A 23,308-nucleotide genomic window follows, 5' to 3' on the forward strand; every position below is an offset into this window, starting at 1 on the left:
TGTACCTTTTACAAATAAGCTAATAAAGAAATAAAGATTATTATTCAAACTTAAATGTATTTTGTTATTTATATGTATATAAAAATGTGTAAGTGGATGAATTTGCTAATATGATACAGGGGCCACAAAGGCATGGCGCACCAAGGGTGAGCTTGGAATTTTTACCAAATGGTAGCCTTAGGATAGCATAAGATAGCAATACTAAATTGCAATTATCTTGATGTTTTAGGAAGAGTGAGGATGTAAATAAGGGATGAAACCACTGTTGGGATCTATTTTCTTGAGTCAATGGCTTATTGAATGACTAATATACTCCTTTCTTTTCCTAGTGCTTTTTACATCCCTTTGCTGTTGAGATTTGCTGTATTCACTTACCTTTGAATCTATGAATATTCTTTCCTGGTACTTGGTATTTCAAAATACTGCCTGCACTCCACATTGTAAAATAAAGTAGGTTAGGGCTGTACAGAAAATCATCCACTGCTTTTGTAAATTTAGTGAGGGTAGGAGTGGGAGGGGGCTGGGTATGGTGTTATTTTAATGAATCAAAGGAATTTGTACTTTTCTCCCCTGTGTTAAGCTGTACTTTATTTCCTTGTCTCGTGTTTCTTCTTTTTTTTCTCAACCTTTTTCAGCAGAAGGGATGGACAAAGCAGCTTAGTTTTCTCAGGATCAGTGTACTAGCACAATGTTTGCTACTACTTCCTTTTGCAAAGTAAAACATGGTAAGTTATTCCTATGAAATGTCATTACATTTCAACCACTGCTGGCACATAGATTGTACATAGAATTGTGATATTCTTACCAGCTAAGAAATGTAATGGTAGAATCTGATGGGACTTTCAGGGACTCCAATGGATGTGGCTTTTTGTGAAGCAGGCTTGTTTGTAGACAGTTGTGATGTTCTGTGCTGAACTACATAGCAATACAATAAACTTCTCTGAACTTAATTAAAATCCTGTCCTGTGCATACTGACCAATAGAACAACTTTCAGGTTTTATAATCACTCATTGGTTTTGTTCATTTTCAATAGTCTTTTCCTCAAGGTATTTTTTTTTGTGTTAGGTATGGGAAGGACTTACTGAAATTAATGATTAAGGACTTCTGTACTCTGAGGTTTTAGTTCTCCCCCTTTCCTCCTCTCCTTCCACTCTTTTCCACCAGAGCTTTTATACAAACTGTGTCCTTGACTAGGAAAGACTTCAGATCTTAAACTGTTAAATTTTAAAAATTATAAACCTATTGATGAATAAGTCTTTTACTGATTTTTATACCCACCATACATGTTAATATGTTGTCTTATGAGGCCAAGAGGGTAGTGTTTCTGAAAATTAGGTTATTAGGAGATCTTTGTCACAAGTAGCATGCTGAAAGAAGGTAAATCTTTCAGACCAGTCTGATAAGAAATTCAGCATGAATTGGAGAAGATGCTGGAGAAGATGCTGGAGCAGCTGTGGAGTCATTAGTGGTTATTGCTGAGAAATGGATGTTGTCTTTCAGTGTATGCCTTTATAAACAGAGGGAATGCCAGGGCAGCAGCTTCATATGAAGTTCTAGAAAATCTTTGTAACTCACTTTAAGGCCTTGAATAATAAATAGGTGAGTAGAAGCAAGATGATTTGTCATGTTAGATCTATCTCACTGCCCTTTCTAACAGCAAAAATTCCACACTGAAGGGAGTATGCACTCTAAAAATATCTTAGAAATGTTCTAAGCAAGCTTGAGAAACCCATCAGTAAAATTATTCAAATATAGTGATTAGCACACTGCAAAGATGTGACAAGCCATGCATACCAGCTTTTTGGAAATACTTAATGCTTTGTCAAGTTTGTATGCTGTTTATCTCTTTTAATTCCAGCTGTTAGAAACTGAGAGCAAGTTGAGTGACTGCATTATATTAATTCATCCTGTTTTCCTGCTTAATTCCCTGAGTGATTTGGATTAACAGTGCCAGGGACTGAACTTTCCCTTTCAAAAAAATCTGTTGTGGAAAAATAGATCAGTGTTAAAAAATGAATATCACTAAATTAATTGAAATAAAAAATTCTACCCATAATATTTCATAGAATGTATAGTATTTGAAAGCTGGACTCTCATTGTATTAAATCCCCCTTCATACATAAAATTAGTCTCTTTATAGGGGAGTTACAACATTTGACTCAGTAACCAGATTAAATTGTCCCCATTCCTGAGCCTTCCAACTGTGCCTATCCCAATCCCAGGATTTAGCAGCAGAGTTGTACTGGAGGAGTATGAGCAACTGCATTGTACACACATTGCTGAAACACAATATCCCTCTTGAAAGTAACTCTGGAAGTGCCTCCTTAATTCAGATTTCTTTCTGTGATTTCACTGATGCTGTCAACCTGCAGCACATTGCATGAAGGCGAAGGAGCAGAAGGCTGGAGGGAGGTCTTGAAGGAGAGGGGAGAGAGGAACTTAATCTGATTAAAGTTATTTGCAAGAATTTTGTTATGGATATTTGAGCCAACAAGAAAAGAATATCTAGGCTCAGTTTCCTACAGCTTTAGCCACAAAAGGGGTTTTACTTTAGAACAATAAAGCTGCTTGTTAGTTTGATTAGCTAGCAACTTGTAATGTTACACTTCAGTGGAATCTGGGGGAGTCTGCCAGGGAGGTATCCCTGTATCACCTCCTCTGCTTTAGTATTCATTTGTAGGCATTCATGTTGGCTGCTTTTAGGGAAAAAAAAAAGAAGGATATGACAGTAACTGACTTTAGATCTGGACCTGTGTAGTGGATTTTATGGTTCTTTTTAACAGTTCATTTGAAAGAAGTGCGTTCAGCTACATCTTGTGAGCAAAAGCAACAGCTATGACTATGGATTGGAAATTAATCCAGATGACAAACTGTGTGTCATTGCAGTGACTTAGTAAAATGATTATCAAGTGGGTCAGGGAACACTTATAAGCAGTGGCTGAAAGACAAAGCTGGATGAGATGCATTGGGTCATAAAGACTATTGCATATTAGCATTTTATCCAGTAACACCATATTGTGCAATGGAGAAACCACCATTTATTTCAAAGTAAATTCAATCGGAGCTCTTCTGCATGAATTTATATAAATTTGTAATGACATGGTTATAGTTCCAGCTTCCTTAGATTTACATGCATTGCTTAATGTCTAAAACCACCCCAAACAATTGGAGAAGAGAATAAGAGACTGAGGTTAGAAAACATCTCTTAGGGCATGCTACTTTTTTGTTGTTTTTGTTTTGTTTTGTTCAGTATTTCCTAGGAAAAATTATTTAGCTGATGGAATTTCAGGACTGATTTGAGTTAAATTTTGGGAGAAAGAATTTGCTGACAGACTAAATGGCATACAACATATTGTGCTCACAGAAGGATCAAGAGTCAATTTTTAGTATTTCCAAAGCAATCTTTAAATTTTCATTGTCTATTAATGAAGTCTCTTACCCATGCATAATATCTTTCTTGCCATGCTTTCAGTTTGTTAAGAAAATTAGCAAAGTTGCCTAGATAGGAAATAGGTAGAGAATTTTATATTATTTGTCTGTGTAGCATTATTGGAGTATATTGGGTCTTCCTTTATTTTGTAAATGGGATTATGGTATTTTTCTTTGTATGCTTTAAAGTTTTATATCTGCAACTGATACCACTGTGTATCTGCCAGTTCCTCAAGTTAAACTTATGAAGTATACCAAATTCTTGCCTGTTTAAGGAATGCTTTAACAACATACTGAGCATAATTTCCAACTATGTCAGAGAGATAAAACATAGAGTACCTTGAAGATGTGAATCTTTAATACAGAATTTCTGTTCAACAGTAATTTGAAAGGTATAACACAACTTCCATGAATCTCTGCAAGCTTGGAGCCCTATGCCCTGAGCAGGTTGTATAGCAAGGAACCCCAAACAGCCACCAACCAGGTGAACCAGCAGACAGAAGAAATTTTCACAGGTGTTCTCTGGCTGTATTTCATTGAAAATGCAGGCACCTAAGGAGTCTTCCCTTCAGAAACCAGAGTCTGACAAACTGGCATTCTCTGGTTTTGGGTTTTTTTTTCCCGCCATCAAAAATTACTGAGCTCATCTAATCAGTGTGGAAGAGGGCTAAAAAAGTCTATAGTGTGGTTTGGAGTTTCTGCACCTTTCTTATTTAGGAGTAAGAAAGCAATACTTTACATTGCTTTTAGCATAAATATACACTATTGTTATTTTGATGGACAGGTCAATGAACTAGGAAGCGTGCTTTAAAACCTGAGCTATAGGTGTCTCCTATTTTGCTTTGATGTTTATAATGTCAAATATTAATCTTTTTGATCAAAAATTTTCCATCCCAAAAGTTTCATATATATTTTCTGTGCAGTTTCAGTTCAAATAGTACTGTTTTGCCAGGAATGAGAACAGGAAAAAGCTGTTTATGCTTAAATAAAACCACATAGCTTTATACAATTCCAGCTACCCCTGCACCCTGGTTTGGAGTGGTTTGGTAGGATCAGTTGGTGATTTTAACTCTCCTGCAAAGTGATCTGAAATATGGCTAGGTGTAAGACTCAGGAAAAATTTCACCTGTGTGTGAGAATAAGCCTTTTTTCTACATCTTTGTTTAAAAGCAGAAAGCAGAAAACAAAATCTTTTAAATATAGTGATTTTAAGCTAGTGTCATGAATACAGAACAACACTACTCTGTAGCCCTTCTCTTTCAATTAAGTTTAAAACTAAGAAAAAGTAGTGCTATTGGATTGGGAAAAAGAATTATTTGTTTGTTTGTTTCTAGAACTCCAAAGTGAAAGCTTGAAAACGACTGACTTTTCCCATACTTTAGCATAAGGAAACAGAGCAGGTCATGAGTGCAGAGAGCTCACTCTGATGCATGGCTGCATGTGGGGACAGCAGTTTTTGTCACACACAGGCAGTGAGGCATTGCTAGGGTGGGAGACCCTGCCCTTCTCTACTGCAGAGAAGCAGCCTGGCTGTGACAGCAGCCAGCCCTTGCTGCAGTGACAGGAGCAGGACAGTACTTCCATCACAGTGCAGAATCTTTTTATGCCCATAGCAGCTCATGTATTTTAATACAGCATTAAGTGTTGCTAATACTGATCTGATTCCTGACAGTAGGCAGAGAAAGAAGATAATGATAATTTTTTTTTTTGCAATTCCAATGTTTGTATTTGTGAAATTCCAAAGAATTCACAGAATTTCACAGAATGACTAGGTTGGAAGAGACCTTAAAGATTGTGGAGTCCAGCCCATGCCCTAACACCTCAACTAAACCGTGGCATTGAGGGCCACATCCAGTCATAAGCACATCCAGGGATGGTGACTCCACCACCTCCCTGGGCAGGCCATTCCAGAATTTTATCACCCTTTCTGTAAAAAAGTTTTTCCTAATATCCAACCTGTTTTTCCCTTGATGCAGCTTGAGACTGTGTCCTCTGGTTCTGTCAGTTGCTGCCTGGTGAAAGAGACGAACCTTCATTTACTTTTCTACTAGGATTAGCTGCTTCTGGTCTCACACTTGTAAGCACACAGGCTGGCTGAGCTGGAAAACTTGAATGGAATTTTCATTTCAGATTTGTCATTTCAACAGCCGATCCTAATCTTGACTTGAAGTAAGCCTTGGCGTGAGTTGATTTAATGAGATATTTATGTGAGCTGACTGAAACCTAAGTTTCCTATTCCATTATTATTTATTGAATCTCTGTCATTCTTTAAGTCCACAATATTTTCTGAATTGATGAGGAAAATATGCTACACTGAATATAACCATTTCTTTCTCTGACACTGAGTAGAGTGATAGAACATTTTCCGTTTAGTACAACTGTAGAATGTAGTTTCAATAATGCTAACTGCTTGGATTCAGGACATCAAGTTTGGATTACTTCTCCTACAAAATATGGTATTGCTGATAGAGAGACTGATAACACAGTGAAGTCCCTGAAGTCACTTTCCAGAGGTGAGGTAAACTGAACAGATTCCTGATCCAGGGCAGCACATGTCTAATGTTCAGTGGGATTCTGACAGCCCCGTTTAACTTTCCTGGGTGGAGAAGGTGGGACAGGTGGAGAGGGTCACAGCAGCTTACATGATGATTCCTCATGGAAACTGATATCCTAGTGATAGACTTCTCTGAAGAATGGCTGAGAAGACTTCCTCAAAATCTCAACTTCCTAAATGCTCTTGTGCATAATTAAAACCTTTGGATTAAGAACTAAAGAAATCTCAAAATGGATTAAATTCATTGATTAAATTGCAAATAAAATGTTATTTGAAAGATTACTCTAGAAATGTACAGTTTTTTTCATAAAGGCTGTGTTTGATTGGTAGTGGCAGTTAAAAGCATGAAAATTGAAATACTTATTTGAAAATAGTTTTTTATATTTACAAAGTTGGAGAGAAAATGTATTTTTATTTACACAGTTTATATAAGCAGACAATTTTTTTGCACATTTCTTTCACTACACTCATATGATAAACACCAAATCCACATTAAAGCTCCATAAAAATATATTTTAAAAAAAGTTCTAGTATAAGCTGTGGTAGAATAATAAAAAATAGATAGATATGATGTACTGGTATGAATTTGTCCCAGACCAAGACATATTATTAGTGTAATACTTCTAAAGCCCAAGAAAGTGCGACTTAATAATTAAAACAAAGGAACACCTGTAACTGCCTTATGGGGCCAAATGGCTCTGCAAGCTTGTGCTCACAGACTAATCAACAAACAGTATTTCCTACACAAAAATGAGAACTTGATCTGATTTTTTTTACATTTCTTTTTTATTTTCAGTAAGATGAAATTAAAATCCTTTCATTTTTGCCAGTTAGGGGGCTATGATGTGTGCTTATTCTCACAAACATCAGACTTCAACTGTTCATTTTACAAGCAGTGAATTACTTTTTTTTCAGTTCTTACACAGAAAAAGAAACTTCTGCATATTCAGAAAATCAAATTAATTTAAATTCCTGGGGTAGTCACAGGGCTTCAGTTCCAAACTAGAATTTTTAGGTAGTAATTTTGCTTTTTTGTATGTGTTTTTATTCATGTGCTTGGGTTTTTCTAATTATTTCTATGTTTGGTTAATGACAGCAACAGTTCTTGTGATTCTGACCTGATGTTGTTCCTTCTTCTCATTTGCTTTTTGATAACCTTTGCTTTGTCCCTGCCTTTATGTTTAAGAGACACACAGTAAACGATCAGAAGCATTTGGGCAAGAATAAGTTCCTTCTTGGCCAGAACACCCTGCTGTCCTGAGATACCAAACAGTCAAAATTTGATGGGTCCACTGCCACAATGAAGTGGCAAGCTTAGATAGCTGAGAGTAAGTAAAGGATGGGTGCATTGGAGCATAAACTGTGCAGTTTCTAGCTTCTTTTAGCAGGATGATCTGCAGCAGGCAATGCCAAGCCAAGGCACGCAATGCATTTTCCCTTAGTGCACCCCAGTGTAAGTGTTCTCTTGCCAGAGCTCTCCTGCTTCTGGCAATTAGTTTCTATCACAAGGAGTCCCTGCACAGGCAGGAGTTACTTCCCTGAGTCTATGAAACTGCTATTTCTGGCAGAGAAAAAGCAGCTGCTAAGCAGACAGGCAAAACTTGCTAGACTTTGTTCTGCACTCCTCTGAACTGCTAGTTCTCAGATTGCTTCTATTCACTGTCTTGGTTCTCTCATGCTAGTTCACATGGCAGGAGATCACAGTTCCACACAGTGAAGTGAAGCCCAACGTTTTGTTCTTTCTTACATTCTCACTGTCTTCAAAAGCACACACAGCAGCCAGATTATCTCTGTGCAGGGGGAAGGTGTATGCTCCAAACTCTGTTTAGGACAAGACTAATGCTCATCCCCTGCCTCTTCTGATAATGGAGACAATGTATTTCATAATGCAGAAAGATCAAAAACACACTGAAGTTACACTGGCTGCTGTCTTATTAGTTCATCTTTGCAGGCTACTAGATACTCACTGCATAGAAGAACAGTGAACTGATGTAGGTACTAACTTAAAAGCTATAGAAATATTAATCTTTCTCATGTAAATAAATAATTTAAGTTGCAATATAACTAAGGAACTTTATTGTCATGCCTTGTAAATCAGCCATACCTCACTTCTAGCAAAAGCTAAATGAGGTCACAATTATTCCATTCCAATAGTCAGCAATATGCATTTAGCCATTTTACACTGTATTTCAAGGTGGAAAAGCAAATCTTATTTCTCAGTGTGTATAAAAGTGGATTAATTTACAAAGGATTGATTTTCAATTAGGTCACATGTATATGCATACATCTGAACACACAACAGTTGTATTAACTTGAAATTATATTTCCTATTTGGCATGTAAACTAAAGTTGTCAACAATTTTGATGACCATGTCACAGCTATGACACAAACAATTATCTCAATCCAAAGAAGCATGAGTGCATAGTTTTAATGTGTGTATTTTTTTATAATCACTACTCTTTTGCACAGTTAATACATTTCCTTATGTAACATTCCAAACTTTGGTCTTTTTTTTTTCTTCCTGTTAGGCTCTTGGTCCTGACTATCCTGTCCACATTCCACTGCATCTTTATTTATCAGTACATGGTTTGGTGCCATTTGCTAAATCATGCTGATTGAGTCTGAATCTAAAGGTAGCAATGTCTTAGTAATAAGACTCTATACTCATGGTATTAAAAGCTATGACCACAATCTCAATCACCCTAAAAACTAACCAACTCCCATGACTGAAATACTGGAAAGCAGAATTCTTCATTGCATTGAAGCATGAGCTGACTTCTCTTGAAGATTTTTTTTCAGATTCAGAGACTAACTCCAACATACATAAAGGTCTTGTAATTCAGCTATGATAGATGCATCAGATGTAAAAATTCAGAATAAAGGAATCTATACAAATAACAGGTGAAATTGTGGCCCAGGAAAAAAGTGCAAAACTTTCACTAAATATATTAAGCTGTGATTTCAGAATTTCAGTTCTCCCAAAGCAAAATGAACTCTGATAGGAATATTATTAGTTATTAAATGTGTGAGTCTCTTTCCCTGTGAATATCTAAAACCACACAAGAGAACTGTATGTGTAGGGGAGTTTTGTCTTTTGTTTTATTTGTTTCATCTATCTACTACTAAGCATATGTGGTAGATTATAGACTTACAGGCATAGATTATAAGACTTTGTAATGAAAAATCGATTAATAGATATAGATAAATTTTTATTGATTGGTTCTAAGCAGAACCACAAATCTTTCCTAACTTCTTTACCTTATTCTTTTGTTAATGCCAAAAAAAAAAAGCGAGCAGCAGTTACCTTGATACTTGCTAATACCCTCTTTTATATACAGAGTAAGTTTGTCAAGCTATTAGCTGCAGTCTATCAGTTTTCCTTCTCCAGGCATCAAGTGTCCCATGGCATCTTTTTCCACTATCCAATGCAATCCCATAGCAAACTCAAGCTCTGCATCTGAGTTTTGCTCTCCACAGGCCAATTCTTCAACAGAGACACTGTTCTGTGTATCAAAACAAGAGGGCAAGTCTGATAAAGGTGCAGTGCCAGCACTGGTCCAGGCAGTAAGCACACACCCTGCTGCCCAGCTCCTCTGTGACACAGCAGAGCCTACATGTTTCATGGGCCTTTCTGCCCTTTAATCCTCCTGCCTGTGGCAGGTGGAGCCCTTTCAAGAAGCAAGACATGCAGCTGGTGTTTCAGAGCCTTCAAAATAAGGTCAGTTGAAATGCTGATGTTGGGTTTGATGTCTGCAGTTACTGAGAATATTCAGTGCATCCTGAATGCACCTTCAGTTCAGGTGCAGGAATTTTCCTCTGCAATTCATCCTCAGCAATAGAGATGAACAAGGCAGACCTCCCCCAAAATAATGAGTGTTTAGTTTTGATATGTATTTTATTTATAAAATAATTTTATCTGTCATGTAGGCGTTCTTTGGTACTTACACAGTGCTTTTGACCAACATTGTTGAGATTTTTTTCTCCACATTTAAAGAAAAATATTGAGAATCTGTTACAATTAATGCTACCAGAAAATTAATTTTAAAGGAAGATACAGAATCCTAATTTGAGAAGTGTGACATTTGACAGACTTGAGAAAATTTTTGTATGTGAAGAAAATATTTTTGATATTTTATATAGTACTATATGCTGATCATAAACATTCCTCTAGTTACACATAGTAAGCACTAAATACAGCAATAGCGTCCCACTTTTAATTCAACACTTTCTGTAGTCAAAAAGAACAAGATTAATACTCGTGATTAATATTCTGAATTCTCAACTCTATTGAAAGATGAACCTCGATATATCAAGTAGCTCCATTTCAGGAAGAGTCAGGGGGTAGAAGAGTTTTTGTGTTCTTTCCCTGGGCTACCCCTACGGGGCAAATCACTAGTTTAGCTGAAAGTAGCCATTCCACCAAAGTGCAACCATAATATTCTGTGTGTGCATATATATATATTTACATGGACATTCTTGTCTCTTGCTGTGTTCTGTTGACTGACTTAATAAAGCATACACTTAACATACACTTAATAAAGCATACACTTAGTATACACTTAATAAAGTGTTGGAAATAGTGGTTTGGTGAGAGGGTTGGTTTTGTTTTGGTTTTTTTGGTTTGTTTTTTTTTTTTTGCTTTGTGATGAAATTATTTTGAAAGTGGCTTTAAGAAAAAAAAAATCTCCCAAAGAAGTACTGCTAAATAAATTACAGTTACATATTCAAATATGATAACACTTGGCTGCAGGACTGAGTATCAAATTACACTGGAAAAGGCTTTTAAAACTTGCAACTACAAGTGTGCCCTCAGGCTGACCCAAGAGTCCTTTCATTTCAGCACAAAGCCATTACTTTGCTGTTAAGTGCCATCCATCACAAGCCAAAGATCACATGCAATTACAATTACACGCTCATTTAGATGTGCAATTGCTCATTTTTACACGTGCAATATTGATACTGTCTTTAATAAATGCTTTCTGCTTTCCTGAATTATATCTAGTACAGGGAACAAGAGTGACTCTGTCACTTTCTGCAGCCCTTAGGAGCACAATCAGTATGTTAAAAAAACCCAATGTCCCTGATTAGTTCATCAAATAGAAAAACCAGTTGGTTTTGGGTTGTTTTTGTTTTTTTCCTACATATAAGCATTTTGTTCACACAGCTAAAAATCCTTTAATATATTTAGTATATTAAGTATATTTAAGTATATTTAGTATATATATTTAACATATATACATATATATCAGGTATTTGAGAGGACACTATATTATCATCATTTAAGAACACAATACCGACCAAACGAAACAGAAATTTTCAGTAGTGTAATTGCCCGCACCAGACAAACTGGGAGACAGGTGATGAGCGAATGTATTTTCCCCTTTGCGCGGTGGGCGGGCGAAGCTGCCGAGCCGAGCAGGTTGCCGGGCTCGGGCGCTGGCTGCAGCCCAGCGGCCCCGCTGCCGTGCGGCAGTGCCAGCTCCGCTGCAGCGTGCGGGGTGATAACTGCTCCTGCTGCCGCGGCAGCGCCGCGCAACACATCCACTGCCAGCCCCAATGTTCCCCTCTCCCCGGCACGTCCAGAAGCAACAAGCTTTCAAAATACCTGGCACACTCCTTTTTCCCCACTGTGTTCTTGTTCCTGCCCCTTCTCCTTGCCTTACAACCCAGCAGCAACCCAGTTTACAGCCCCTATGAAAAACACGTGTGAGGTTTTTTACTGTTTAGTTCATCCTTAGCCTATTTAAATATGCAAAAAGACTGGAAGAACTCCTATTGCTACATGTGTAGGTGATACCATTTCAATACGTGAAGAAGGGTAACGTCGCTCTTGTGTAAGTCTTTCAAAAAGCACAACAACCCCATGAAAAACCACACCTTTGTTTTAGTTGCCCCATTGACTTCCCATCAGTAACAGCCAGAGACATTTAATATTTATGGGCACTTACATATCAATAATTTATAGTTAGTTCTTATGTAGCTAAGGGAATGGTTGATAAGAATAGGACAGCAACTGTTTTACATGACAATCTTGTGAGAATGGATGGTGGGTCAGAAGAAACAGGACGTGTCTGAGTATAAACTAATTCGCTTGGGAGAAATTACTTTAAATCAGACCTTAAACAGCAGGAAATGGGTTAGTGAGTATGCAGGTTGCTGCACCAGTGTCTGCAAAGAGAAGGCTGATAGCACATCATGCATGAACAGCTCAGGAAACCAACTGGAAGATGATGTGTTAGGAGAGAAGACTGTAGGAGCATGACATCTGTATATAATAGCCTCTATTTTAGGGACAATTTAATCTCTGAATACCTAAGTTAATAAAATTCAGAGACTGCAGCAGAGCAGAGCCAATATGCTTGATGGAAACAGCAAAACAGTCTTTATAAACTTGACAGGACTATAAACCTTAACATTGGATATTAATAATTAATTACTTGTTATTTATGTAATTATGTACTTGGTGTTACCTTCTATTCTGAACTTCTGGAGTTCTCAGTAGGTGATATGAAATATATATGTTAAATAAAATCAGCAAAAACTTAAGAACTTTTAACTAATATTGTTAACTTAAGTAAGGTGAAGTCCAGCAAACTAACATCAGGGAACTTTAGTGTGCTTCTCTGAGAGTTAGTAGGGTGTGTTCATTGCTACTGTTAATTACATGTTGTGAGCAAAAAATGAGAAAAACTCTGAATTTCCAAACCATACAGGATGCCATCACTTCTCTAACTGAGAAACGAGAGGCCATTCTCTCGTCCCTCCGGCCCCAAGCCATCAGGGCAGTTTTCCAAGGCCTGCAAATTGCCCTTTTCTTTCTCGATGAGGTTAGCTGTAGAGGCCTCACAGTTGTGTTCAAAAGTCACTGATTTCTCCCCGTTTCCACTGTAAGGCCCTGACGGGACATGACTCCGTTTGTGGGTCAGAGGAGGAGACACCTTTATCCATCTCCAGTCCCTCTCAGGTCTAACCCCAGAGGGAGCTGGGCAGAGCACCTCAGCTCGCCTCTCCTGCCCGTTGGCAGGCCTGCTTCTCTGAGGGCAGCTCTCCGGTGTGCCCCGCTGCCCTGAATCCCAGAGGGTGCGGGAAGCGACGGGAAGCGGCGGGAAGCGGCGGGAAGCCCCGCGGAGCCCCGGCCGTGCCCGGCCCGCGGCGCGACGTTGAACGGCCCCGCCCGGCACGCGGCCGCGGCCGAGCCGCCGCGCGAAGGCCGCCCCGCCCGGCCGCGCTGAGGGACGGTCCGGGCTCAGCGGGACCACGGCCAGCGGCATCGCGGGGCAGGGGCGCTGCCGGCGGCTGGAGGTGGGCTGGGCATCCCCCGGCCCCCGGGAGGGCACGGGGGCTGGGCAGGGGGCGAGGGGCCGGGCGGCGGAGGGAGGTTTTGTTTCTTCGTGGGGCTCCCAGTGCGGTGCCATTTCGGGCGAGGGGGGACGGTCAGTTTCTGGTTACTCGTGGGGATTTTTCATGAAAATAGCGTCAACTCCCCTGCACGCATTTAGGAAAGAGCCTTCCGAACACTTGAGATGGGCTCTTGGAATATCGCTGCTATCAATATCCAGCTTATTAGGATACTGAAAAAAAAAATCCTGGGCTCTAGATAACTGGTTCAGGCCTGTTTGCTGGTGCCACCAGGCTTCCCTTCTGCTGGGCAGGTCTCCCATGGGAGTGACCCCAGAGAAGTAGTGTGGCCTTGGAAGGGGCCGTTCTTGGGATGCTGCCCCTACTGCAGTAGTCTGTCATGGAAGCAGTTTATTTCTCAGCTATTTAAACGACTCCTTCTCCACTTTCCTTGACACTGGTCAGAAGGAACATTCTATTAATTGAGGAGGTTGGGGTAGACAACTTGTTGAGATCTTTTCTAGAGTCCTCCTGGGGGAGGGTGAGGGGAGAGAGGCAAAATGTGTTTTGCTGTCACCACACGACTTGTTTTTATTGTCAGAACACTATGAAAAAATAGAGGTGTGCTGCATTCTAGAAGATAGGCAGCCTCTTAAACAGGTTTTCCTATTATTAAAAAGCGTGCATATCATTTGTTGTCAGGGCATGAAGGAAAACTTGCCTGTTTGTTGGGTTTTTTTCACTCTTCTGATGCAAATGTGTATTATTACTGCGTTGCTTTCTGTGGAAATTCACTATCAAGGTTAAATGTGATTTTTACAAGCATTCATAATTTGGGTAAAATTAATTATGTCATCCATATGTGTAGTCTTAGTTAATTCAGCTGCAGCAATTTTCATTGCTGCTTTTGACTACACCTTTGAAGTCTTTCTTTTTTAAGATGAGCGGGTAGGAAAATTAGATAATCAAACCAAATTTTTTTTCCTAGCTTTAGTTTAGTTGTTCTAATTCTGACAGTAACCATGAAACAGTTGGTTTCTACTGGGCTCCAACTTCATATGTCAGAAAATTGTTATTTGACTGTGTTAGAAGGTTCAAAAAATTATAATGTAGTAAATTCTCAGATGATTTTTAGTTGTCTTCCTATAACACAAAGACCAATAGCCTAGCTTCTCTTTTCCTGTTTTGTACTGAAAATGGACAATGTAGTTGTAACCCTTGCAGTTGTGATTATTTCTTGAATTTTTTTGTTATAACAGTTATTCCGTTGTCTTGTAAACTTTCTTAGAGAAAAAAAAATCAATATCATTTATATTGTGGCGGTTGCTTTTTCTGGTATTCTTTTTCTCTAAAAAAGCTGAAATTCCTTCAAGTCATAAAATCTCCCAGTTGACAAAAGAGATGGGAATGAGAGGGAGATCCATTAAGATACAGATACTACAAGTGAACATTTTGATTGCTTATTTAAAGTGTGAGATTTTTCAGCTCAGCTCCACCTTAGCAGTTTTTGATTCTTCTATAGCAGCCAAACTGAGTGGGAAGATACAAAACTGTGTTAATTTAACTAAAGTAGCTATTAAAAAACAGTCCTGTAAGTTTATATAGATATGTAAGGAACTCCTGTGCAGACAACAGATTGATAAGGGAAATGCTGATGCTAATTAATTAAAAACCCATTGAACTAAAATGTTAGAAACTCCCTTATTTCCATCATGTCCCCATCTCCTTTCTCCACACGTGTACATAGACGTACAGGGAAAGAATCTTAAGAAGAAGCTAGGGTAGCTCAATTGGAAGGAAAAATGAGAGAAGTGTCTGATTCTGTCTTCATGCAAATTTTATCCAGCATGTTCAATCATCTTAAAATATGGATGCATCAGACCTTTCTGCTTTTTCCTTCCAGATATAATATTGCTTTGTCAAATGCAACTAACAAGGAGTAGGTAGATTGCTCTTCTTGTTTAACATCCATATGTGAAACTGAATGCTAATGATTTCAGCTGCTTTTTTGAAGTGCGATGTTTCAAAATGTTACAGAAGCAAAAAAGTTTATTGGTAAATCCCTTCAGCCAGCACGACCTGTGCATCAACTGTCTTCTAAACAAGGTGAGTAGCGTGGCTAAGGTGCAGTTCACTTTACCACAGTTTGGGTTATGCTTTGGGAAGTAACAAGGATGTGTAAGGTGTTTTGTTTTGTTTTGTTTTTAAATTAATGTGTTGAACTACATTGAGTAAATACCTTGCTGTGTGTTGATCTTAGCACATCATTTCTGTGATAAAATCTCAATTTAAACTGTATTAGATTTATGCAGATCTCCTTGGTACTGCTCTTCTAGATTGGCATCTGAAATGCAGCTTCAGAAAGCTGGATCAGGCTTCTGTGTTAAATTTGGATTTCTTGGGGTAGCTGATCCTACTATTGAAAACATAGAATACACATAATTTAACAGATTATTTTGGTTTTATTGCAAGTACTGATGCCTAAGGTACAGTACACTGCACTGCATTGTTCTTACCTAGCTTTCACACAAATTCAAAACAAAAAACCCAAAAAACTTCCAGAAAAATAATCATGCAGTATTTATGTCGGGGTGAATATTTTGGTTTAAATTTTAGATTACTATAGATTAAAGCCTAGCTATTGCAGTACTATAGTTGTTACTGTTAAGTTAGAAATTTTTGGTGGCCAGAAAGTCATCAGCTGTGCTGATGTGGACTGAAAGTAAGTGACATCATCAATTTTTACTCTGTATGAAATTTATGGAAGAAACGGAAAAGGGGTCCTGTGGTGACGTGGAGCTTCTAAATTGAATAAATGCCTGTATAATGTCTGTGCAGCAAGGAATTTTCTTGGGGCAAGTATCACAAAATAATACTGTGGTGTCTGTTGAAATTATTTTTTCTTAATGTTTTATGCTCACCAGCATCACCCATTGCATTAAACATTCGGACTGAATTACCCAGCAGCACTGAAGTATGTTTGCAGAGTAAGGTTAACTGGGTGAGTATTTTGGAAAAATATAATTATTTATAAATTGGAGGTCAGCTGACCTATTATGTAACCAAATGAAAACTATTTCCAGCTTGGAGTGTCCTTGACTCTGAATGTTTTAAACCAGCAGTGTCAGAACTGTTGAAAAGAATTAGGAGTTTCAGGAATGTCTTTCCCTGGTATTTGCATGCACTAATAGCTGAAAAATGCAGCTTAGGAATTTAAGATTCTTACGAAAATCTGTGTGGCATTTCTTTAGTCTTCATTGAATTTGAGTCAGCTCTTTTAAACTTAGAGTACATGTATTCTGTCTTCACTTATTATCTGTAAATAATAAAATTAGAAATCTTTTTGTTCTTAGCACATGCACAAATTCATTTGAGACAGCAAACAGCATAAAACTTTATGCTTTATTGCTAGAAGTGCTTGACTTTGGACATGGTACAAATATGTTTTTCAGACTTGAAATTGGTTGTAGCTGTTTGCTGGAAAATGAAGTTTGAAGTCTTCCAAATGGAATGCTTCATGTTTCATAGCCTGAATTTGACTGTTTCTTGATTCTGATTTGAATGTTTTTTCAGAGTGTTGATAGATGGGGGTTTTTGTTAGAATAAACACCTGTTCCTTAATTTTTACTTTATTTTTTTATTATTTTAGAAGAGTTTTAGTAATCCAATAGGCCTTCTTTATCGTATTAATCTTCTGCAACCTGCCTTTGACTTTAAAAAAATTTAAAAAAAAAGTCAAGGTCTTGGGAGCCTATCTTTGATCCAACACAGGGAAATTTACACTCACAGTTGTCTCTTGAGCAGTAATTATTGAAGAGAACAAACTACTCCCTTTTAAATAAGCCTCTGGTCATCAGTGCTGTAATATTCAGTTTCATCAGTATTTAGCTACATGTAGCTGCACTTTGCCTTTGTTTGATATAGGCATAGCTGTATTTTTTATATTTTTTTTTACCTTTTCTTTAATGTAGCATATGGAAAAGACCTTTGAATAATACTTTTGACCATCTCCTTTTTGCTAAATGAAAGAATCCAAGTCCATCCTTTGGTCTTAAGGAAAGCCCTTCCTGCTTTTATTATTCCCAAATGTGGCAGCTTGTGGCTGCGTTCTAGGCGGGATAATAGAAAAGGAAGGGATAATTGTGTTCTTTTTAAAGACTAGCAATAGCACTGTAAAATCCTGTGTAAAAAATATCTATCTCTCAAATATGTTCATCTGTATTGTCTTATTCCTTTATTGAATGTAATCAAGAGTAACATTCTACAGGGTCAAATTAAACTGTCCTACAACTGTTACTTTTAACTAAGAAACATGTATCCTTGTTTTAATATGCTTAAAGGAAATAAGCTTCATAATTTTCCTTCCTGTCTTAGTCATCTGAAATGACTGAAGTGAAGATCTTAACTCAAACTATGATGCTCTGTCAACCAAAACAACATGAATCAGGAGAAAAAAAAGGTAAAATACTGCATGTGGAGCTGTGTCAGGATTGTATTTTCTGGTTGGTGGACAGCTGAACTTTGAAGTGATGTGGGCTGCGCTTTATTTTTGATCAGCCAGTGCATTGATAGTTTGGAGAGCAGTACAAAACTTTTCTGCTTTTCACATAAAACTCTAGAGAAGGTGTAAAAGTTCACCGTAACTGAGGTAGAAAACTTCCACTGCTACCAGTGGAAGCTCTACAGCTGCTTGCATATCGGGATATAACTCTTAAAAAAACCCAAACAAACCCAACAAAACAAACAAAAAACCACAGCCAACCCCCCGAAAAAACAGACCCCAAACATAAAAAAAATTCTTCACACTAAACCCTGGGTTTATATAGATTGCTTGTGTGTAGAAGTACAGATTTCAGTTGCATCCTTTAGCCTGTTGCAGGGCTCAGTTGTGGCATACAGACTGTTGAATGTAATCAAGTTAAGAATGCAGCATTTTGGCTTCCTTGTCCTGGTTCTGAAATAATAGCATTTCAAGGGTTAGATATGAATTAATTTTTTAAATTATTAATTCTGGACTGTTTGTTTCTGTGTCAGTACTCTCCTTAAGGTTTGCTCCTTATGCTTTTCTCTCTGTACTGCCTGCTGCTGTACTCATAGAGAAATGGTAGTTTAGCCAAGTCAAAATTTTGCTCCTTTTTTTTTATTAAGGGATAATCTCAGATTTCAAATGCATTCTCACAGTACTTCCCTGCCCTGCTTCCTACCTAATTCTTCATTCTTAAACATGTCACAGAAACTGCGTCAGTGACCCAGGTTAGGTCACCAGTTTATTGAGACAGTTTCATTTGTCTCTGTCTGCCTGTAATCAGGCATCCATCTGTAATTTCCAATCCTTAAGTAATCTCTGAAAATGTAGTTTGTTCTTTTGCTATTTGTACTCAAAATTTGAAAGAATTATATTAGGTTTTAATGAGACTTTTGTGTTTTTGTCAGTCTGAAGTTACCACCTCTCAGGTTCTTGAGCATTAGTTTGGTTCTGTTGTGTGTTACTGACTTGAAAATAAGTCTTCCATGTATCTTCTTTAAAGCCCAGGTTCATTTCTTCTATTTTTGATCTTGATAAATAGAAGAGAATTCTGGCTTTTGGATCTAGTTAGATGACAGACTTGTCAAGTTCTGTCTGTTTAGTGGTTTCTTTCTGATTCTTTGTCATCTATTCTGCTTATGGTGGGTAGAGATTGTTTTGTTCTACAAGATCTTAAACAGCTTCTCATCAGATCCTGGTCTCTTGTATAATCCAACACTTTGGATCGTTTGCAGTGGTTAATTGCTCTGTGATGCCTCCCTGAGTCTACTCCACAATTCTCCACACTCAGACTTTTTCTCACACTTGTTTTCAAAGGGCTTTTGTTTGTTTGCTGATAGTTGTAATCTTTTCCTTCCGAGTTACACAGCTTTAGAGGCCCTACTATTCAGCTACTGCTTACAAATAAGTCTTTTGTTTTCTTCTTATTTTTCCTTGCACAGTGAAATTTCTTCTAGAACTCTGTTTATGTTCAGCTGTACTTTAGGTTCCAGATAATAATTTCCATTTGGTATCTCTTCAGCGGTACTGTGCTTTCAATTTTCTGTCTCAGCAGTTCTTAAGTGCAGCATGGGGTTTCCATGGGCCCACTTCTTGAGCTTTTCCAGGTCTCTCTGGAAGGCATTCTGTCTCTCAGGTGTGTCAACTGCACTACTCAGCTTGGTGTTACCTGCAAATTTACTGAGGGTGCCATTGATCTCACTGTCTGCTGTTGATGAAGTTACTCAATAGTATTGGTCCAAATATGAAGCCCTGAGGGATTCCATTCTTCACTCACTGATCTGCATCCAGACATGACCACTACTCTTTGGATCATAGAATGGTTTAGGGGACTAAAAAGTCATCAAGTTCAACCCCTTGCTATGATCAGGGGCACCTGCCAGGAGACCATATTACTGAAAGCCCCATCCAGCATGATGATGAACACTCCCAGGGATGAGGTATCCATAGCTTCTCTGTGCAGCATTTTCCAGTGCCTCACCATCCTCACAGTAAAGAATTTTGTTCTCCTATCTAACCTAAACCTACTGTCCTTCATCTTAAGGCCATTCCCCGTTTTCCTATCATAACATGCCTCTGAAAAGTCCCTCTGTAGCCTTCTTGTAGGCCCCCATTAGGTACTGGAAAGCTGCCCCAAAGTATCCCAAGACACTTCTCCAGGCTGAACATCTCCAACTATCTAAGCCTGTCTTCATAGGAGAGGTGTTCCAACCCTGTGATCAGCTTAGGGACTCTCCTCTGCACTTTTTCCAACATGAGATCAGATGCAATTGTCCAACCAGTTCCTTATACATTGAACAGTCCCCCAGCCTAATCCACATCTCTCCAATGTAGAGAGAAGGATGTTGTGGCAGATTGTGTTAAAGGCCTTACAGAAGTCATCATCTTCACAGGTTTTTAATCAAAGGGAGGTAAAAACAAGACATAAGTTTTCAAGTATGCTCGTATTCTTTAAACTGTTTTTTTTTCAAAGTTACCCACATGCCCTCCCTTAGGTTCACCAGTTACTGCATCATTTGTGTTCAAAAGGAAAAAATTGTGTCATCATTGATAGCAGCTTCATTTTTCAACATCCTACAGTCTGAGAAGCAAAAACTGTTGTCCATCAGGTGACAGTGTAATAATCTTGCAGGAAACCCATCATTTCTAAAGCAATATGCTTCTTTGTCATCAAGGACCAGAGATAAGGTTTGTTCCTTATTTGCCTAATTCCTTTTCTCTTGTTTCTGCTCTTGTTTGAGAATATCAGCATAAATACAGACATTGCTAGGTATACTGTATCCAAAGCTATGCCATAGTAGATATAGCGCTATAAACTGAAATGAGAAGCCTACATATTCTGCGGAAAGGCTCTGACACTTGTTGATCCAACATAATCCCTCAAAAGTATTTCACTGCTATTAATCTGTTTGCCATTTTATGTGGAGCAGATCTTGTCATTACTTTTAGGTGTTGAAAGACATTTAACTTATTAGCTCCAAGAAAAGAGACACCCCATTTTGGTTATTTGCCCCTTAGAAATAGGTGGCACTTTGGAGTGAGTTATAAGCAGATTTTCTTGTAGATTTCAAGACCAGTTTGTGGTGTTTCTGCTAATTAGAACAAGATACAGGGAGTCTGTCTGTTGTAAGGTTGCATTCACCTTCTTTCTTCTTTTCTGTTTACTGTGTCGGTTTGATACAGTTAAAGTGAAATGCTCTGTAATCTACTTCAGAATTTCCTGATGCAATATATGACTTAAATTACTTCTGTTTTTAAAACTGATTTTTATATTCCATGTGTAGCATTTCTACCATTCTATAAGTTACCAAATAATTTTTCTGAATTTCCAATCTTAATTCCTTAAACAACAATGTCGAACTTAGTGGTTTTGTATATTCACAGAAAGGATCCAATACAGCAGAGATTTCCTTCTGAAGCTTTCAAATGTTTCTCTCTCTCAGAAGAAACCAGAGTTTCTTCCTGATCACCCAATTGTACTTGAAAAGCCAGTAAGTGTGTTCTTTTGTGGTAAATCAAGTTATAAAATCATTCATAGAATTTTTGATAAACTGTTTGACAGGAAGCATTTTCCTTCAAAATGGCCTATCAAATTGGTAAAACCTTTAAAGGACAGATTGAAAAATTCAACACAATTTTTGTATGCAACTTCTCCAGTTGATACTTGACATCTTACCCTGGGTATTACCACATGAAGGGAAAGGGTTTTTAATTTGTTTTCAGGAAAAAGATCAGATATGTTTCCATGTTTTCAAAATAGAAGAGAACAATCTTGATAAATTTACAGCTTGGTAAAAATTTTAATCCACTGTTAGAGTTGTTCATGCATCAGTGTCCACCACAAAACTATTAATGAGCACAAGGCAGTTTTTATTTTCATTATCTTTGGTCTTTGGTTTTGGGGAGGAATTAGTAGAAATGAATATGAAGGATATCCATGTGTGCTGCCTTAATGTTTGTGATGAAATAATCCTTCAAAACTTCATATGCTAGGAGAAAACATCTACTGGATCCCATTCTGGACCCCAGTTGTGGGAGAATCTTCTGTGTAAACATCATATCAAATTAGGCTACATATTAGGTTGCTTTTGAGACCATTGGGATGTAGTTCTGCTAGAAATAGGATTCCTATTATGGAAAAGTATGTCCACATGGTTACTTTGTTGGCCACATTTGTAGGCATTTTTAAACTTCAAAAATTTTTGTCCTTTGAAAAAACAAAAATTAACTAATATATGACCATAATCACCTTTCCCTCATCTTACTTTTTACATCTTTCTATTTACCCTCAAGATGAAAGCTTGGTTTGAAAACCTGCTTTCAGATTTGGAAGTCTCAGCTCTTCAATTTCCTAACTTTCTCCCCTCTCCCACCACCTGGGTTTCTAAGAGTGGCAAATTTTGATAATCTGTATGCTTTCAAATGTTTACATTCCTAGGAAAAAAGAGAGTCCCTATACAGAAATCAGTGAGATCACCTAGTTCAGCCAAAATTCCAGCCTATTGATTGGTCATGTTATCTGTTTTTCTGCACAGAAACCAGAGGGATTGATGAGATGCAGGTGTAAATCAAATGAATGATGCTTAAAAGTGGCAGGAGGTGCCCTGCAAAAAAATTGCTAATGACAAACAGACAATCCTACAGTGTCAGTGAGCTTGTATTTTGGAGCAGGTGGTTTTCAACAGTTTGCTGCTGAACTGAGTATTCAGACAGTTCATGCCTATCTAAGACTTCCCTAGTTCTGAATTTTTGAAGCCACTGCTGAAGTATGTGCCCATTAATGAGTAAAAGTGGTATTGTCAGATGAAGGAAACTTCCTAGAATGACTTGTAGAAGGGAGATGAAGTTGTTACAGTTGGTGGACTGTGGACTGTGTTTGTCCCAAAGGACATTGGGAATTTTTCAGATGTGGGGATCAGGGCTACCAATACATAGCTCAGCATTTGAACAGATGTAACTTACTACTGCGTTGATACACATAGGAAAATTTTAGATGAAGTCACTATGATTAATGAAAATAGAACTGTTTGCTATCATTAAAAAATTCCAAATTGTGAAATGTACGTGGAGTAGAAAATAATTACAAGCAGACTGAAATGAAAACTTGAAGTGGTCTGTTAAAATGGAAGTAATTTGAGGGTTGGTTTGTCTTACAGGTAAAGAACAAACCTTTCATTGACATCTGCAAGAAGTGACATGTTGTTTGGAAGATCCAGAGTCTGTCACTGAGGGAGCTACATTTGATGTAGGTCTTCAAGATTTTTGAAGGTACTTGGGTGCCTGCAGATGGAAGTACGACCCTGTGAAACCTGTGAAAATGCCTGTTTCTTCCTGTAATTGCCTGAATGCTTTAAGAGACAAACCTTTAATTTGTAATGCCTGAAATGGCAATATGATTAAAGTGAAAATAAATAATTTTACATATTGGTGTGGCAGAACTTTGTCATTGAATTGTTTGTG

The 23,308-nt window shown here is 37.9% G+C and overlaps 1 protein-coding gene across 1 annotated transcript; it reads left to right on the forward strand.

The window, feature by feature from the left end:
- Positions 1-15,341: 15,341 nt before the first annotated feature.
- LOC311163311 (uncharacterized protein C8orf88) lies at positions 15,342-23,043 on the forward strand (the record flags this gene model as incomplete). Its single annotated transcript, XM_084222104.1, has 5 exons — positions 15,342-15,429; positions 16,248-16,324; positions 17,698-17,782; positions 21,233-21,339; positions 23,005-23,043. The coding sequence occupies 5 exons, from the start codon at positions 15,342-15,344 to the stop codon at positions 23,041-23,043; spliced, it is 396 nt and encodes a 131-aa protein (XP_084078230.1).
- Positions 23,044-23,308: the final 265 nt, after the last annotated feature.

The sequence above is a fragment of the Fringilla coelebs genome (genome assembly GCF_963513975.1).
Source record: "Fringilla coelebs genome assembly, chromosome: 1".
Lineage (NCBI taxonomy): Eukaryota > Metazoa > Chordata > Aves > Passeriformes > Fringillidae > Fringilla > Fringilla coelebs.